This window comes from Athene noctua, chromosome 2 (assembly GCF_965140245.1).
Source record: "Athene noctua chromosome 2, bAthNoc1.hap1.1, whole genome shotgun sequence".
Classification (NCBI taxonomy): domain Eukaryota; kingdom Metazoa; phylum Chordata; class Aves; order Strigiformes; family Strigidae; genus Athene; species Athene noctua.
The window spans coordinates 67,471,778-67,486,186 of NC_134038.1; the positions used below are offsets into that span (position 1 = coordinate 67,471,778).

At 39.0% G+C, this 14,409-nt stretch overlaps 1 protein-coding gene across 4 annotated transcripts in view; it reads left to right on the forward strand.

The window, feature by feature from the left end:
• The first annotated feature begins 2,377 nt into the window (after nucleotides 1-2,377).
• LOC141957596 (uncharacterized) overlaps nucleotides 2,378-14,409 on the forward strand; it is a 40,131-nt gene continuing 28,099 nt past the window's right edge. For 2 of the 4 annotated variants that reach the window (XM_074899361.1, XM_074899363.1), the window contains exons 1-4: nucleotides 2,381-2,532; nucleotides 2,842-2,933; nucleotides 3,898-3,966; nucleotides 10,033-10,066. In XM_074899361.1, the coding sequence (XP_074755462.1) occupies nucleotides 2,859-2,933; nucleotides 3,898-3,966; nucleotides 10,033-10,066 (178 nt within the window). In that variant the 5' untranslated portion in view covers nucleotides 2,381-2,532; nucleotides 2,842-2,858. Of the gene's footprint in view, nucleotides 2,533-2,841; nucleotides 2,934-3,897; nucleotides 3,967-10,032; nucleotides 10,067-14,409 lie in introns of all 4 variants that reach the window. The other 2 variants (XM_074899364.1, XM_074899362.1) reach the window with 2 other exon arrangements.

A 14,409-nucleotide genomic window follows, 5' to 3' on the forward strand; every position in this document is an offset into this window, starting at 1 on the left:
TTTCCTTGATGCAACAGGGCTCCAGGGACAGCTATACAACAGCTAAAATTTCCAGTTTCACATTTGTACTGGTAGAATTATGGTATCCCCATGACTAATACAAAAATGTGGCAGAAGGTAACGGAAAGAATATCAGTTGCTTAGCTTGTCTCAGTAATTGTATTTACCTAATTAAAAGGCTATGTTAAATTAATCTGGTGAATTCTGGTCTGGAGATCCCCATTTTGCACAGGAAGGGGCCATAGGAATTACCCCGCTGTTCTGCCCCTTCTTAAGTCACATCTTAGTCTCTCCTTTCCTTACCCCACCACTCTCCCTTCTGAATCTCTTTTTTTCTTTCTTTTTTAATTTTAGGAATGTATGTATCCTTTCTTTGTTCATTTAAAATGTGAGATAAAGAGAGGCAAGCATTAACTGTTGTGTGTTTCTTTAAAATTTTGTCTAAGAAAGAACTTCAAAAAGACAAAAGCTATAATTCTTAGCAACAGTATTCAGTATTCTTTCTACTTTTATCATAACCAAATTCTTCCTCTACGTGGTCAATAAACTTCCTTCTTCTGAAAGGGTCCTTCCTCACACCCCTTCCCCCATACACAGCTTCTTAACAAAACCAAAGAACACTTTCTTCCTTAAAGGAAATTGTGGAAGTTGTGTCCATCAAAAAAACTTTTTTCTTTCTCAGGCTTTTCTACCTTTTTGATTTTATAGGATGGTACATTGTGGCCTCCACCCTGTTTTCTTTCTGCATCTTTAGCTTTATTTCCACTTTAGGCATACTACAAAAGTTTTGCCAAAAGAACAGTGTCAGGCAGATGTGCAATCCCCCATTTTTCCCCTGCCCTCCTTAATAAGATAGAGGTACTCACTAATTACAGCTGTACTCCTAAAACCAGAAAAAAAGGTCACTTTGCTGGTGAAACATCCTTTCTCCAGGAGGCTGTACTGCCAGGAAACTCTGAGCTACCACCCACAGTATGGTTCTGCCAGTACATACACTGCCAAATCCTTTTGTGTTTAGACCTGGTCTCTCTTTCAAAAACATCAAGGAACCCATTCTCTCCTCTTTTGCTTCTATATTTTTTTTTTCTACATGTGTTTATTCTTTCACTGTGCAATTGCACTTTGTAATTATTTTTTTTTTTTTAAAAGGGTATAGAAGCATTACACAACATGTACAGTGCAGTGGTTTTGATTAGTTCATTTTAGAGTTTGAGATTAGAACCACAAATAATTATCAAGCATTTTAATGTGACTCCATGTAAAGGCCTCTCTCTGTTACTGAGATACCCATGAAAAATACCAGTACAAATAATATCACTCATCTTGAAAAAGGGTATAATCTGCCATCAAACTCTACTAATAATCCTGTATTAAAAGTGCCATTCCTGCTTCTACTGAAGAAACACAGTGGAGAACAAGATTTTTGAAAAAAAGGTACAGGGAGGCCTACCAGCAGTTTTGGCCTAACTGGTATCGCATGATCCAAAAACTTAAGGGCACGCTTCTGGAGAAAACACCACAACCACCCGAGCATTATTTGGAAAATACCGTTTTGTGCATGCAGCACGTGCATTTAAGGTGTGCAATCCAGGCACGCGTGCTGGCTACTTTGACAGCTGAAGTCTGAAGGCAGGCCAGTGGCCAGAGGCACACAGCTCCAACCCCAACGGCCGCCCCGGGGAAGCCGACTCAGCAACTCCTGGCAGAGCAGAACAAGTTAATGAAAATACCTTTGGTAGCATGTAATCTAACCAGTATCGACTATGCTGCTTCCTATACAAGTATAATAGATGTCAAGATGTATCTCTAGCGGGCTAATTAAAAGCAGGCAGTAAAATGTGGATATTTTGGAATTTTGTTAAAACCGGTGCACTTTTCTGTTATTTTTTGTACTGTTTTCTCAGTCTGCTTTTAGAAGGAACTTTCAAGTGTATTTCTTAAATTATATTTTACATTTATTACCAGTCAGAAGTGTAAAGTTAAGACACTTTAAAATAAATATTTGCATTTAAATTAAAACCGTTGCCGAGCACGTTTCCTTCTCCAGGAGCCGGCGGCTGCAAACCGCAGGGCCGCCGACCCCTGATGCTTCCCGGCATCCCGCTCGCGCCGGCCTCCGGCCCGCCAGGGGGCGCCAGGCAGCCGCCGGGGAGGGCGGGGCTCCCGTCCCCAGGCGCGGGGGAGAGCTCAGGCTCCCCGTCGCCCGAGGCGGTGCTGGCTTCCCATTGGTTGAAGCGGGCGCCTTCCTGCCTATTGGCTACTTGCCCAGGGGCGGGGGCGTGGCGCCGCCGCAGCCGCCGGTTCCGGCCCCCGGGAGCCTTCTGGCCGCTGTGAGGCAGCGGAAGTGACGGGCGGGGCGGGGCTCGCGCTCCCGGGTGGTGCTGGGCGGGCGCGCGCGCCGCGGGACCGCTGTCGTTACCGGCCCGCCTGGGGAGGCGGCGCCGGGCCGGGGGGCGCCGGGCCTGGACACCCCGCGCCTGGGCACCCTGCTGAAGCAGGCGCTGGCGGGCAGCGGGTGAGAGCGGCGCTGAGGTACCGCCGTGGCTTCAGCGGCTGGCGGGAGCGGCGCGGGTGTGCGCGCCGGAGAGCGGTGCTCCCCGGGGGCCGGCTTCTCTGTGCGAGCTCTGCGGAAAGACGGGCGGGGAGGGTGCCGTTACCGGGAGGCTTACGGCTGTAAAGGTGTCCTCGTGATAAAAAGATGTGGTTTCATCGAGAAATGCGTTGAAGCAAAATAATCGACTTAATTCATCCGACTGACGCTTCCCTCCCGCCCCCAATTGTTTGCTGAAAAGTACCGTATAAACGAGAGTCGGATTTATTTTTTTTTTTCATTGTGTGCAGTGAACCAGTTTTGCAGGATGAGCACTCTGACTGAAGAAGTTAAGCCAGAAGATGACAAACGGGAATCTGAAAAAAAAATATTTTATTGTGAAGTGAGTGCGTTTCTTGGTGGCTTTTCAGACTCTATGCTGAAATGCAGGCCTAAGGTAGTAAAGACCACGCTCTTAGAATTACAGACTTAACCTAACCTGATAAACTTGTAAGTAAGAGAAGGTGTTAATGTGGAGAATAATGTGGTCAGTACCTGGAAGAGCTACTTGTCTTAAGACTTGGTGAATTCAGTTTGTGCTTGAGCAGTCACAGGTGCAATATAATGGTTCTTAATTCCTGATCTTACAGATCTCAGTTAAGTATTTCTCATAGGCGACCCTAAAGGCTCATTTATCTGTAAATGATACGACTCGACGAGTCAGAACATGTTAAACTTGTCATATATTGTTTTAGAAGTGACTTTTTTCTGACGAATTAAACTTCTGGAACAGTATATCAAGAGAATAGACAATATTAACATTAGTCATCGTTTTCTTATCTAAAGATAGTAAAATAACTGTAGATCTATATTGTCTTCCATTAATCGTAATGGTACATGTATGCCTGTGGATCTTAATGAAATGCAGGTGTCTTCATTGTTTTTCTGATTGCTTTGATGTGACAATGAACAGGGTTGCAGTTATTCTAGGGCATACTTTTGTCTCTATTCCTTTCCAGTCACTGTATGATCCTCCCTTTTTGTTGGCTTTCCAGCTTGCAGAAGTTTAGAAAATTTAGAATCCAGAAGGTGGTGGTAGGAGGGAAGGGGGAGGCTCTTAAAAGACTCGTACCACCTGGTATATTTAACCTTGTATTTAAGTATCATTTGGACAGGTTTGCACACTACTCCTGGTGTCTTTAGTGGTATGCTGCTCTCCTAAATGTCATGCAAATTGTACTCTTTAAGCCAAGAACACCTTGGGTGGTATGCTGTAGAAACTGGATGTGTTTCCAGTTCTTAAAACTCAACAACTACAGAATATCCTGCAACATAACTGAAGATGTGCTTTCAATCTATCTTTTTAGGTTTGTAAAGTTCCATGTATGAGTTCTATAAGTCTTCAGTCACACTATCGTGGTGCAAAGCATAGAAAGGTAATCCTTTTCCATATTAAGTATATATGCAAATTTAACCATAAATCTGGGATTCTTGTAAAGTTCGGTATTTGTCTTCATATGGCTTCAACTGCTTATCTAACTTATTGGTAGATCTGTAACATCAATTTATGAGAAGAATCTCAAGAAAAAAGATGAGGTGAGAAGCTCACAACTCTTATTTTGTGCAGCATGTAACTTGAAATATTAACTGTACCTAAAGGTAAATATGTGTTAATTGTGAGATTAACATTTGAATTACATCTAAATCGCTAATAGTGAAAGAATGAAAACTGAATTTGGACACAGTTGGTAAAAGTACTGCTCTGTTTTCCAAGTTTACCTAGCTTACCTGTACTTTGAATAAAACTAGCTTGCTTATTACTTTCATAGTAACAGCAATTTGGATTTCCTGCAGGAGTTAACATAGGCTTAACTGGCAAGTCCTATGGTTCTGTTTGTTTGAAGCTTCTCAGTAGCGATTTCCTGGTTTACTGCATTTGCTTGCTTTGTGCTTAAATTATTAGACAGAGTTCTGTGAGGACTATTTAGAGATGAGGCTTTTATAAATATTGTTTGACCTTTTGACTGTTTGATGATTATCTTCTGCTTAAAATTCCCCATTCTCAGTCTGCGAAGTTGAGACATACGGTTGTCTGTACTTTCCTCTGTTACTTAGGATTGCTGTCATCAGATTGTTTGTATTGTTGTGCCTGCTCTATCTAATGTTTTCTTAATGACATTTTATTCTTCCTGGAACACTAAAGAATTAACTGCAAGACTGTCTTTCTCAAGTGTTTGTGTACCCCTTTTCTGTCAGTTGTAGATGAGGGGCATCTCCCCACATCTTTGTTTTCATGACAGATTAATAGTATTTTGTTGCCTGTTTGCTCATAGCTTTAATAGCATTGACTCTTATTTGAGTCAGTGGCTTTACCTTCTCCAAATGCTTTTTTCCCTCCAGGATTCAGTCTTCTTGTTCCCTCTTGATACAGTAGATTTGTACAGTGCTGCAGTATTTTTTGCATCCTGCCAAATGTTCTTGCTGGTGCAAGTTCCTTTAGTTTTGTGGTTGCTTGTTTCCTAGCTAACCTTCATAGCAATCGAATTACTGCTGTTTCTCCCTCTTAAAGTAGAAAAACTGGTGATTATTTTCTTAGAAAATCTGCACGTAGTTTTTCTTCTGTTTCACTCTTGGAAATCAGTGTAGGCTAGGCTACATCTCTCAAACTTCACTGAATTAATGAAGGACTGCAAACTGATAGTGAGTATGAATCAGGCAGGTTGAAAACCAGATGCTTGTGAGATGTTGAATGTGGTGTATGGAGTCCCGGTAAGTCATATAACTATGCTTCTGTAGAAGTAACTCTCCAAGATTGTGTCATCTTTTTCAATTACATCAAATTCCTCACTTTAAATATTAAATCTGTTGTATGTTTTGACAGAAGGTGATCAGAATTCATTGAGTTATCTCAAGAAGTTTTTGTATCATCAAGTTTGAAGTAACCATAACAGTCCTGAGTTTACGTTTCTTTTGATACAGGCTAGGTGTTGATAGTGAATAGCTCTTGGTTTGTTCCTTAGTAGAAGAGTTCCTGTTCAAAATAATACCAAAGGATGTCCTAACAACGTAACAAAATGAAGAGAATATGGTAATTCTTTACCTAAATTGCTACTCTGGCCAACCCACCAGTCATTTTTTCTGGCTTTAGTCAGATGATTTTTTTTTTTTAGCTACCCATTTGTTTTTAAAGTGGCATTGGTAAAGATACTTTGTGCTTGTCCTCCACCAGAGGAAGTTTTAAAATCACAAGAAATAACCTTTCATCGGGAGGACAGTCACTGGGAAAATTTCAAGAAACAAATGTAAGCACTTGCTACGTGTGTTAAATTGGCCTACATTTCCCATAGCTATTCAAAATTAAATGTGTCATTTTGAGTACCTGCACTAGTGAAGCTTGGTTATCTGGCAGATCTGTAGAAATATTTCAACTGACTTTGTGAACCATGGTTACTGTATTTTTTTTTGGTCACTGGGATAGTTTGTTTATTCTGGGTTTTGGATAGGTGCATAAAATACTTATCTAGGTTACTTATGCATATCTTTGTTTCATCTCTTTATATTGATTGATTTGTTTACCCAATCAGTACCAATAGCATCAAAATGCATAATTTCTTTCAAAGAAGCCCCTTCCCAAACATCTAAGCATATTTCTTAGTTAAATTGTACTGAATTTATTGCTTCCATAAAACTAGGGAGATTTTTTTAGTGTCCTATGTATAACAAAAGAATGAAGACTACTTTTTTTAGGAAATCTAGTTCATATGTGCTACAGTCCGCAGACTCCAGGAGTATTGCTTTTGATAAATTAGAGATTTTTAGTATGTTCTTCCTGTACTGATTCTCAATCTGGGTGTTTGAACTGACAGTTCAAATAATTTGCTGCTGGAGGGGAAAATACAAATATCTGTCTCTTCATGACAGTTTAGGCAGACTATCCAGATTTGTTATAAATTATACAGAAGTTTTAGCCAGGATATTTTCTTACTTCCCAAACTGAAAGAGAATAAGCCTTATGGAATTCTTCTGACTGTGGTAGAGGTTAATAGTTTGGTGCATTGAGCTCTCTTATAGGAGAGTGAGTCTTGAGTTGGTTACTTTGTATTTTTGTTTGTATATTTGCAGGCTTAATGCTCTGTAACTCACTGGATTGTTGTGTGATTGATTTCAAGGGATAGAGATAGACTGGATGACATTGCATCATAAAATAAGTAATTTTAAAATATTTCAAGCAAATGTTTAGAAAGTGCAATGCCTTTCTTCCTAGTGTGTTATTAGATTAGGTTTTGTTTGTTTGAAGCATTTTCCTTTTGTGCTTGGAAATTTATGTGAAATTTTTTTCTGAACAAGTCTGAGTAGTTGCTTTAGTCAAATAATAGATGAACAGTTACCTAATTAGATAAAATTGTTGCCACTTGCATTCTATGATATATGAAACTTAAACATAGATGTTCACAAGTCTTTGAATGCTTAATTTGCAAAATATTAGGGAATATTTTAATTCTATATGGTGTACCTGTTTACAGTTCATTTAGTATCTGTCCCTGAGAGTTGATTCTTTGTTGTGCCAAGAGTATGTACTTCTCACTGACTTCAGTGTTCATGACTATGATGCTTTCTGTGTTCTTGAACTGGAGCTTGAGTAATAAGCGGAATACACGTATAATTTTTTTCTAGGTTTGGCAATTCATGAGGCCAAACACCTGTAAAAGTACTGATGGACAAAAGATTGTGGGGATGGGATGACCACAGTACAAGACTGTGTATATCTTGTGCATCGAGTGCCTTATGATCTCTGTGTAGTTGAATACTGACAGGTTTTGTGGTAGTGTTGCTGACTAGGTGTTGCTGGGGGAGGTGAGTGGAAAATGTCTTGGACAAAATAGCATTCATATATGTGAATACATATAGTTTTTGGCTCTTTGGACATTGGAATTGACTTGTATTATATAGTTTGAAAAACAGATGAATGTTACTTTTAGCCATTATGGTAAAATGGTTGGAAAGGAATGTTTATATAAGTATACTAATGCTTTTCATTGAACTAAGTCTGTAAGAGTAATGATGGGTGTAATGGATGAAAGGGTGGGTTTGGGTTTTTTGAGAGCTGAGTAAGAAGCTAGGACTTTGGAGGGAGCAGTCCCTAGTTAAAATGTACCTGCTGTGCATGTACCTGGAGTATGGTGGTAATATATTTTATTCTGGTTTTGCAGATATGCATTAGCTTTACTGCTCAGTTTGCTAGAAAGGAAATCCCGTAGTGGAATGTCTTTTCCATGTGCTTTGAACAGCTCTTTGCAGGCTTGGCACCAGCAGAAGTGGGTTCCCTCTTCTGTGAACTATATATGGAGTACAAATGAAGACTGTTATAGTTCTAGGAGGGATTCAAGGTTCCTTGCCCTTCATGTCTGGCGATAAATAGGGTAGAAAAGCCTACTATGTTCCAAAAGGAGAGGGATCTGCATTTGGGACTCTACAACCTCATTAGAAACAAGGAATGTTCAGATCTGTGAAGAGTTGTTAGTTTTTGTCTTCACCATTTCCCTGTTCTTATTTCTACTATATCTCTTGCCCTTGGTGGTTGTGCGTCAGAACCTCTGGTTGAAAATATCTGACGTACAGGCAACTTTTCTGTCCTGTTGTATGTCATTAAAATCAACCATGCTGGAAAAGCATTTTTAATTGGATGTTTTGTGTTGATACTTGGAATGTTAATATAGCTCAGTTTCGGCTACAGGAAAATTGGCTTGCTATTGTATTGTTTGTTTTGTCTCCAGATGTATACTAGTATGTTCTGCAGTTTATCTTCATGATCCAAAGAGGCTTAAACTGTACAGCTTTTCTTTTACAAAAAAACTTGATTTGCTTAGTATGAGTTTGAAGCATTAAAATAAATAGAATTTCTGTCTATGGACTGCTAACATCTAGCTGGTATGCTTTCAAGAGTCTGTATATATTTAGGAACAACTAAATTATGTTTACATAATTCTTAACTAAGCCTGTGAAGCTGTTAGATAACATGTGAACTTGAATTGTGTGGAAAACTAATTTATGCAGAAGCTCTTACAGATTACGGTGTGTGTGTGAAGCTTGAACCCTAAATAAAAACCAGCAGTTTTCTGAGTTTTGGATTCTTTAAGTTGAACACTGTTAAAACTTACCCTAACTTTTCATAGTCTTAGCTCAGAACCAGCTGTTGCAACTTGCAACACATGACCCAGAATAGAGTATAAGTTACCTAATGTGTGAGAATCTTCATTCCTGATGTAGTTTTGGGGTTTTCACCATTTGCTTTTTTTAAAGAAACCTCAAGAAGGGATCACAAGTAAAATGGACCCATTAGCTTTAGTTGTGGAACTCCTTTTCTAATATTAATAAAAGCAGTAATCCAAGTGCAGTCGAAGTTGATTGTCTGAAAATGATCAGGAAGAAATTCTCTTTGAGTAGCAGCTCACAGTTGCTAATGTTTTCTACTTTTGTCTGAAAAGTTAGGTATTAGCAGCTCTTCTTTTTAAAACTTTGTAGAATGACAACTAATGAAAACAGTTGCACTTGCAGCAGCATAACTACAAGGGAGACAGTATCTGTATTCTAAGCTTATAAAATCGTGCTGAGCTCATATACCACCACCCACTATCTGTGGTGTTACGGGGACTTACGTAACTTCCTTTTTTATAACAGCTATTTGGCTTCTTAAAGAATTAACTATTGTGTCAGTCTCGTTTCCTACTGAATTGTCACACTGACGTGCAGCATCTCTTCCATGCCACTGAATACTGAAAATAAAGCTCCATGGGCTGCTCTGGGCAGACAGCTGCTTTACTGGTAGAATGATCATGCTTATTGTTTCACTCTTGTAAATGGCAAGTTTGTGTTTACTTACAAAAAAGTTCTCAAAATGAGTCAGGATCATTTTAGCCGTGTTCTGAAATGAAAATTTAAGATCCTCTTTTCCTTAGATTCTGCCAAAAAGCTATCTGTTCTGGGTTCAGCTGATGAAAGCCAGTTCTCCTGTTCTTCAGGATATGAATGAACTTTCAGGAGATTCGGCTAGCCTTAAGGTTTAACCAAATCCACTCAGAATGGTGGGGGAGCTGCTTTTTGTTAGTCTGTTTTTCCTTTTGGGGTGAATTTTCTTTTTTTTGTTGGAACTACAACTTTTGAAAACTTAAGAGCTGTAATCATGCAAAACTCAAAGGTTTTTGTCTGGTATCCTTGAGATAGTGTTTCAAGCCATAATCATCTCCTAAAACTTCATTAATAGCAAGGCTTTCTTGAAATTAGCCTTATATTAACTGTAAGTACGCTGTCAGTGCTTCCAGCTTTTGCAGAAAAATCATAAAGGCTCTAATTTTTCCTATATGATAATGGAAGCTTTGGCCTGTAATGTAATTCATCTGCAAAGGCTTCTCAGGAAGTACAGGGTTTTTCGTTCAAATGGTGCAGCACATTAATTTCTTTTTTCTTATTTTATTTTGGGGTGACTTGAATCTTCATAATTAAAGAAAGAGAAAGCCCTGAGACGCAAGACTGTCTATTGTAAGTATAACACTTTTTTTCTTTCCAGTCTCCTAGGATATATATTTCTTGGGGGTTTTAATGTTTGTTGCTTTTTTACTAGTCAGATATTTGCATTTGCCAGGTATATATGTCTATGACTGTGTTTCTCTTTATATGCTGAACATTCATCTGAGTTTTCTGTCTAGTAAACTACTGAGCAAAGAAATGTGTTAGAGCATGAAACCTTCACTATGCCTTTCCACATCTAATATTGGTATATCTGTCTAGTAGAGGGATGGATAGTCAGTATTTTAGTTTCTTACCTTCCCAAGCTAAACAGTCTCACACTTATCTGTCAGCTTTTTGTGCTCACTGCTAAGCTTCAGGCAGTATGCTAAGAAGCTAAATCAGCAGGCTAACACAGCACTATCCCAGATGCAGCTCTACCAGTGCTGGAGTTGCCTAGCTGCATCACAGAAGTGTTCTGCCTCTCTTCATTGTAGTGGACTTGGGAGTAGCAAAGACATGTTCAAGGTGAGCTCAGTTGTTGGGATATTTTTTCCCTCTGAAACTGAGAATGTGAATCCAGACTATTGTATGTCAATGAAAAGAAGAGTTGTGGTGAAACTTTGAAAACGTGGGATATAACTAGGTCACAGCGGAAATGGAAATCTTATTAAAGGCACTGATGATGATGTGCAAGACTTCTAAAGTACAGGAAGCAGAGAACATTGGCAGATATGGGAATACTGATAAAAATCAATGAGAAGATTAAAAACCAAAATGGTTATACAGTCAGTCATAAGAAATAAGCCTTTCACTTCTACTTTATCTTCTTAGCCTGTTTTCCTAAGAAACAAAGCTTACACTCTGGCTTTGTCATCTGTTCCCCAGTATCTTTTGAGCCTCTCAGCCTTTTTGAACCAAGTTGATCAAGGGTTCCTGAAAATGCATATCTGCACAGAGAAGAGTGATGTCAGTCTTTTACTGAGGGAAGTGCTGCAGGCTGAGTTCGTCACTTACTGGACCCTGAAGAATCAACGCAAGGCAAAGATTTAGAAAAGCACTGGTCAGAGTCCATTTCCTAAGACTGGGCTTCATTAGCTGTTCTTGTGGTTTGGTGTTGACAAGAGAATATTGCTGCAAGACGTCATTCAAGTGTGTGAACAACTATGAGACATCTTGCCTCAGCAGACATAAATACTGTGTGCAGACCCCTTTGTAGGAATACTGGTAATGAAGCTCCTTGACAGAATTTCTGCAAAATTTCTGAAAACATAGGTATCCTCAAAATCCAGTGGATTTGAGCAGTCCAAAATTGTATTATATCTCAGTAACAGCAACAGATTTGTTTGGCAGTGGTCTAGTGGTTTTAGTGGAAGACAGTTTCTAGAGACTTCTTTGTAATTCTTGTCAGAAATGGTCATTAAAAGTAATACTCATTAACTGGAGAGGTTCTTGCTTCAAGACCATAAAATCTTGGTTTGGAGGAGTAATGTAAGGATGCATGGGACAGAAAGTGGGACTTGAATAAGAGGACAGAAGGTGTGGCAGCAAGACTAAAAAGAGTGGTGGAATACAGCAGCCAGTTGCAAAGACCTACACCTTTAGAAAACAGTACTGCTTAATATACTACAATCTCAGCCTTCTTTGGAGAACTCGGTTTAAGAATGTATGCTTGTTATAAACGTTACATCTCTGGAGATGTCATAGGTTAGAATCTTTCAACTGTGATGTACATTATAGAACAAGAAGAGATAAGTTAAAGTATCTGATCATTAAAGGGAAGAATCTAGAATGAAACTTTGATAAACAAGTTAGTGCTAACTTCTGAAGGAGTCCCAGCATCACAGGGTATCCCGTGTCAGAAACATTGCAAGATGTGCTTTAATCCAGGAAGTTCTGTGCCTTAATAATAATTTTGAAGCAATCAGCATATTTTACTTCTAATATAAAATGGTTGTTCATACTACTGATGTCTCCTTTATTCTACTTTATCCATATTGAATTCTGCTTTACTGAAGATCCAGATGCGGGAGACCAATTTGCAAGCTACCGTTAGGGTTTATTTGTCCAAAAGAGGCTGAAATTTGGCCTGATGAAGTTTATTTGTATGTTTTAGTTGTGTTGGGTCTTTTTGTTTACAGCTAGAAAAGCTTTCCACCTGAGTAATTTTTCAAAGATGGCAATTCGGATTTCATTTGGGAACTGCAGTGCAGAGTTACATATTCAGTGTATATGCAGAACTTCTCGAAACTCCCATGGACATACTACCAATTATACAAATAATTCTCCCACAAGAGCCAGCAGATCCAGGAAGTTCATTGTACTCTGTCACTCAGATAAAAGAATAAATTTTGAATTTTCTTGGCCTTTGTTGTTTCATTTTAAGTAATTAATGATTTTTTTTCTACAGTCTGGAGTCATATATAGTAAGCATGAACAAAAATTACACTGCATTGGTGGAGTAAACTAGCAAAGTCTTGTGAATAAGCACAGAAAGTCTGGATATTCTTAAATTAGGTGCACTATGTAAAGTATGAGTCTAGTATTATTTCAGGTTTGAAATTAATGAGATGCTTCTGTTACTGCTGCTGGATCTCCAGTCTTGTTCTAATGTTCATGTTATGAAATATTCCAGTGAGTGAAATGTGGCAGCGTGTTCAAAGAGCCAGGAACAAAAATGTAGGGCTGCTGTCAATGAGTTTTCTTGAAAATCTCTTGGGACAAAACCTGACGAGTATCTGAAATGTGCACTGTCTAAAGAATGGGTACTTCAGAGGATGAGGTTTGACATTTAAAATGCTTTACACCAACATCTGCAATTTCTTCCTTCCTGCAGAATTGAAAAAAATTCCTTTGTCGGTAGGGAGAACACCACCAATGCTGCTATCATTTGTAAACTAATATCAAAAAAGACAAATGACTTGGATTCTGAGTGTTTTCAGATGGGACATGCCATGTACAGTATCCTCTCTGAACTCATCAGAAGTAACTGTTCATAATCCAGAAGTGATGAGTGTGAGTAACCTGACTGTTTAACTTAACTGTCTTCAAAGCCAGCAAGATTGTACAGTCAGGAAACGCAGTTGATTCCAGATGATTGCGTTTGGATTCTTACTTTCTGTAAGAAAGACATCTGGATACCACGCAAGTTTCCGTATGGCGAAACTGTCAACTAGTTAGTTTTGTGGTAATGACAGAATTGGATATCTGGGCTGTTTCTGTGCCTGCTCTCCAGCAGTTCAGAGAAAAGAAACTTAATGGAGGATGTGGGAAGAGAAGATGCTGGAGTTTTGGGACTTTACTAAGAAAGTTAAATCAAAGCTCAGTTAAGTATATGAATTTCAGTCATGTGATTTCTTTGTATGATGATAAAATTGGATACATGGAAGCTTTCAGCTGTAGTTGAGGCAGTTGCATGTATGTGTTCAGGGATAAGGAGGGGAGGAGACTGAACATTGCTTTCTTGGGACCTTTTGGCCAAAGCAGACAGAAGTTTGGAAAACCTTCCGCTTTGAGTAAGAAGTGTTAAACAATGGGGGTATGCCAATATGCATGTTAGGCAAATGTTCCCTGGGCAATAGCAAAATCCAGTGGTTTACTCCTAAAACGTGGCAGCTCAGGTAGGAGGCATAGCATAGAGTATGAGCCCTACTAAAGCTGTTTCAGGGATGCCTAGCTTTATTGGTGAATTAATTTGGCACAAAGAAAAGTGGATTAATTGGATTTTTTTGCACAGCCTGTGGAATTTTTCATGCATTACAAGAAGATGCAGAGTTAGCATCTCTTACAATGATAGAAGTGAAAAATATAATAAGGGATGTTGTAGGTGTTTAGCTGCTGGATCTAGCAACCTGTGTCTACATTCTTCAACCTATAAGTAGCACCATGAGTAAAGAAAGCTTTATTATGGTCATTGTGTAAAGTGTGGAGTCAAGGGGAGGAATCCAATCTGAAGATAAGCTGCATTTATTTAACAGCACTGACTACAAGTTCTACCTCCAGTGAAAGCACAAATGTTATGTATTTTGCCTTGGGTTCATCAATGACAACCTTATCAGTATCCTGATCAGCATATCAGGTTTATGATGTAAGATAAGTTTATTTTAACATGTCCTTCCATGCTCAGTGTCTGTCAAGCATTGATCAGTATGCATAAGGTTTTGGGATAAAACTACATTTTTGAAGAAAGGAAACCTGGAAGTTCTTTTCTTGCCTAGAAGAAAAAATGTTTCAGAAACCATAATAATAGAAGTACTGAGATTGAACACTACTCCAGCTCCCTTACCACCTCTCTTGGAGTTCCCCATACAATGGAATATAGAGTCTTTGTACACTTCACCTCTTTTATTCAAAAGTGAATCTGCAGCACTGAGTCC